General features: G+C 40.2%; 1 protein-coding gene across 1 annotated transcript in view; it reads right to left on the reverse strand.

Moving 5' to 3' along the window:
• LOC106778330 (structural maintenance of chromosomes protein 1) overlaps positions 1-5069 on the reverse strand; it is a 36556-nt gene that overhangs the window by 23006 nt on the left and 8481 nt on the right. The window contains exons 8-10 of the mRNA XM_014666277.2: positions 4110-4219; positions 3641-3748; positions 3429-3568 (exon numbers count right to left, since the gene is read on the reverse strand). Coding sequence (XP_014521763.1) covers positions 3429-3568; positions 3641-3748; positions 4110-4219 — 358 coding nt within the window. The remainder of the gene's footprint in view (positions 1-3428; positions 3569-3640; positions 3749-4109; positions 4220-5069) is intronic.

The following is a 5069-nucleotide window of genomic DNA, read 5'->3' on the forward strand; positions in this document are numbered from 1 at the left end:
CCTTGACCAAGAAACCATAACTCCACGGAGGAAGACCAAGATAGATAGTTTTTCCAATTGAGTTTTGCAGAAGTAATTGTAGGAGTAGCAGAGAGAGATGGTCCAAGACCAGCCATTATAAACCCAAACAGAAAAAAAAAAAGAGGGAAAAATTGATTGTGGGTAGAAACCCTAATCGGAGCAACCCTCAATGAAACAGCAAATCAGAGACCACAACACACCTAGGAGACTGAGGCGAAACGACCGGCAGTGGCGCGGTGAAGTTCCGACACGGGGAAGGCTGCGCGTGGAGCCCACGCGCCCGAGAGTGGCCGAAAAGAAAGGACACGTGACGGCGCGTCGAGAGAAGGATGAGGCGGCGACCACCAGGGATAGGTCGCGCTCGTCGAGGCGCACCGAAACCTTGACTTCGCCGGAGAAAAGGCTGCGACGGCGGCGCCGCCGGCGGCGGACGGCGACAGGGACGATGTGGCGGCGGGCAAACCCTAACTGGCTCTAGATACCATGTAAAAGTTTGGAGAGTTAACTGAGAAGTAAAAATATTATTACTGTGCTGTAATTCTATTACACATAGTGCCCTATTTAAGGGACTATGGACCAACGTAAATAAGGCTTCTAAAAAGCCCAAAACCAAAAAGCTAGTTAAAACAATACAATATATTTCAACAGTTACCGAGGGTAAATTATCCGGATAGGACAAGGAAGAAAACAAGGACTTGTTACTAGTGATATGATCAGTGGCGCCTGAGTCAAGGACCCAAGATCCGAGAGAGTAAATCAGACCAACAAAAGGACTACCTGTGAGTGTAACAGAAGCAAATGTAGTGGAACTCAGGCGCTGATGGTCCTCATACCATCTAAGAAATTTCTGAAAGAGTGCAGGGTTGTCTATGCTATTTGATGAAATAGGATCGTCTGGGCGAGACAGACCCCGATCATTACGTTGGGCAGCCATGGAGAGGGAGACCCTAAAAGTTCACTGTGCTCCGATTGACGCAACGACCACAGATCTGGAAAGACGGTGAGGAGGCGATCACAGCGGTGCTGGTCGGTGGCGGTGGGCTCCGGCGACGCACCTGCACCCGCGGCGGGAAGCGGCAGATTTGCGAACTCCGACGACGGCGCGTAGGGGCGCGTGGGTGCTCCGATCACCGTGATCTTTGGACCACGGTCGTCACCCGGCCGAGACGATTCAGATGGAGTGGTCGACGGTCGATTCTAGAACTCCGATGACAGCGACGGCGACGACGGATACGGCGGATACGCCGGCGGTTGCGACAGTATGAGTACTGGAGACCGTGGAAGAGGCTGGAGCATATCAGAACCTAAACTCTAGATACCATGTTAGAAGTGGGTTTTAGCCTAACTCATCCCCACAAAACCGGCTTGTAAAGTGAGGTCTGCACCTCACTTATATATTATAAATTGGCCTTATTTCTAGTTGATGTGGGATTTCCAACCGCTACCATGGCAAAGAGGTGAATAGTAGTTATCTTGGCCACTAAAGAGAAGGCATCACTATAATCAAGGCCATAAACTTCAATGTATCCTTTTGTAGCTAATTTGTCCTTGAAATGATCGACTTCACCATTAAGACTAACTTTAATGGTATAAACCCCACGATATCCAACCGCCTTTTTCTCCAGGTCGAAGGGAAACTAACTCTCAAGGGTCAAGAGCCTCCATTTCAACAATCATGACTTGTCACCATCCAGGATGATCAAGTGTTTCCTTCACATTTTTGGAAATGCAAATAAAGGATATTGAGGATAGAAAAGATCAATAGGAAGACCATAATCAATTATAACTATTTAAATTATAAATAGGATGTGGGTTTCAAGTGGGATTGGCAAAACTACCAAAAATATTGGGCTCAGCCATTGGTATAGACAGGACTTGTTGTATGACATAGATATCTTGAGCAAATGAAGAGAAGAAAGGAGTTTGTTCAAAGAATGTAACATTGTCAGACATATAGTACTGCTTTGTTTAGGAGAGTAACACCAATACCCGTTTTGAAGCCGAAAATAACCTAAGAAGACACATTTGATTGCACACGCAAACAATTTGTCCAACCCTAGAGACATGTTATGAACTAAACAAATACAACCAAACACTCGAGAAGAAATGTGAAAGAGAGAATCATTTGGAAAATGAATTGAAAAAGGAACCTTATTATTGAAAGAGGAGAATGACATCTTGTTAATAAGAAAATATGCAGTTAGGATGACATCCCTCTAATGATGGACATGAATGTTTGCACCAAGCAATAAGGTACGAGCAGACTCAACTAAGTAGTATAATGAGAAAAGGATTATGGGTAGATAGTATACCTTTCCTGAAAGAAATGGGAAGAACAAGTTCAATTATTGGAGCCAAAGGGGATAGAGGAGTTAGACTAGAAGAGAGTCATTTGAAGAACAATGGGAAATTTGTTGATGACTATACACCTGAAGAGGTGGTGGAAGTGTGAATCTATAGATACCCTAGACATAGCAGAAGGGTCACAAACAATTGGGATAGTGACTTGATCAGATGGAGACACAATAGGAGAAGGATTGGACTTAAAGTACAAGGAAAACTCAGTGAAGCTGACCTTAGCTATAAGGAAATAGCAATTAAGAGAAGGAAAGAAACATTGGCTCGAGGTGGCACGTAAAGGTGCATCAGAGCTTTGATCATTACAATTTTTGTTGCACTGTCGTTAATCCAAACGGTAGTAGTAATTAAAGAAATGGTGACGACAGTGGCAGCGATGGTGACAACAGCGGTGACTACGATCACACAAGGAAATCAAATTTGGCGGTGGTAGCTTGATCATGGCAAAAACCAAACATTAGAAGAAAAAAAACTAACAATGCTGGAAAAAATATAAGCACTAATGAATGGTGGGTTGAACGAGGAGGAAATGACTAAACCTAGCTCTATATACCATGTCGAAATAAAAGAGAGAAAGAGAGGCATAGGTTAAATACCCAATGCGTATTAAACACATAGGGTTGTGCATTTATAAATAGGAAAATACAAAGATGGATCTAAGTCCATTACATGTAATAATGGCTAATGAAAATGAGCTCGAAACAGCATCTATACATTTCATAAGCTGTTATGGGAAACTCATTGCAACAAGTCTATGCTTTATAAGCAGTTGTTTTGTGGAGAAGCCAAAATATAAGTTTTTTTCTAAACAAATCCAAAGTGTCATAAAAATTGTGTCCTCAACTGAGTCAATACACATATAGCAAGCACATCAAACATTCTAGNAAAAATTGTGTCCTCAACTGAGTCAATACACATATAGCAAGCACATCAAACATTCTAGGGACAAAGAAAAAGAGAAATGAAACCATAAAAAGTATGAAATAAGAATTGCATGCTTGATTGTACCACAACAACAAAAGACTATCAGCTTTAGTGTTTGATTGTACCTTCTCAATTTCAGCATATTGAATTTTCTTCTCAAGTCCACTAATTTTTCCAGATACTTCAGACTCTTTAAGGTGCATATCCCTTATTGATCCTAGTGATTCCAACTCTGCTTCATATTGCTCTTTCTTTTTATTAAGTCCTGAAAAAAAAAAACATGTTTATTGAAGGAGCACAAGCTTTGACTTGAAAAATTTTTAAAAATGATAAAAACCTTCAATTTTCTTGTCATCCCACTGTTTTGACCTTGCTTCCATTCCACCACTAGTGCCTCCAGTCATTGTGCCGGATTTTGTGAGCAGAATTCCATCAACAGTTACAACTAAGCAAATTATACAACAATGTTCACTAATATCCAATCTGATAATCATGATTGTATTAAATGCACAAGAATTACATCACATGCATTATAAGTACGCAAAAGGATTACTCTCCAAAAAGCCAGAAGGTCTGTTAGATAAGAAACGAAATTACAAAATAGTCAAATTCAAAGTACAAAGACAAGGGAGTTAACTAAAAGTTACAAACTGTGTGCCAAAAAAGTACAAATAACAAAAGCCAGGGGAAAAAATGCATGGGGATCAAACAGGAAAATCTATGTACTTAAGTTTTAAAGCGGTATCAGTAAGAACATCAAGAACCAGTAGAGGATATAAAGAAAAAAAAAAAAAAGGTCTTCCTACCTTTAAACCTCTCTCCACTCCAGCTTAAAACTTTGGCCTCTTCCAGATCGTCACAAACAAGAGTGTTCCCAACAGCAAAGAGAATTGCCTTCTCCAAGGAGGGATCAAACTTGCACTTGTTAAGTTGAAACACTTAAACCACTTTTCAGCTTGTTATAGGGGTATAACTAACTAGATCAACAGAAAAGTATGAACAAAACACTTTATAATGGAGTATTCACGAGCAGGTGAAGAAAAGAAAATACATGAATAATTACTTATAATCCAACAAAGGCATCCGGCCTTAAAGGAATTCTCTGAAGCAACAGCACATAGAATAGTATTTTTATGAGTTGAAACTACTGAACAAAATTTACAAATCTAACAAAAAATTTATATATCCAATTAGAGAGAGGATTTGATTTTAGTGAGCTACATGAAACAGAAAGGGTAACAGAAGCAAAAGCATAGAGCAATACACAACAAGATGGGTGAGAACAATGTAAACAGTTTGAAACTAGAAACCAAATAACTGGCAAACATTGATGTTAAGATGTAGCAGCTCTATGCATCACAATGACAGCCAAGGTTACTCCACCCACAGAAACAGCCATTTGCATGATTTTGTTTTCTAAGGAGATTACACATTCCTGTAGGATTTTGACTGTACAATTCAAATGCAGCATGAAGCATAACCTTTTCCCACTAGGTACGGTCAACTACATGGATCATACAATGCCATTAACCTCAAAGCAGGAAGCATTTTGTTAGATAATGGCTGGACAAAATATTTGACTGCAAAAAATGGTGATGTGTCCATTGATGAGTAGTCAACTCATCATCTTTTTTTGCCTTCCCATTCTGATAGGTTTCTAATCAAGAAACCTCAAGAAAGTCACTCTAACACACACAAGAATCAACGCCCAACTCTCTGTATAACCTCCACTGGTATTATTTAGTGAAAAGAATACAATGAATAGG

The sequence above is a fragment of the Vigna radiata genome, unplaced genomic scaffold (assembly GCF_000741045.1).
Source record: "Vigna radiata var. radiata cultivar VC1973A unplaced genomic scaffold, Vradiata_ver6 scaffold_403, whole genome shotgun sequence".
In the NCBI taxonomy this organism is placed as follows: Eukaryota; Viridiplantae; Streptophyta; class Magnoliopsida; order Fabales; family Fabaceae; genus Vigna; species Vigna radiata.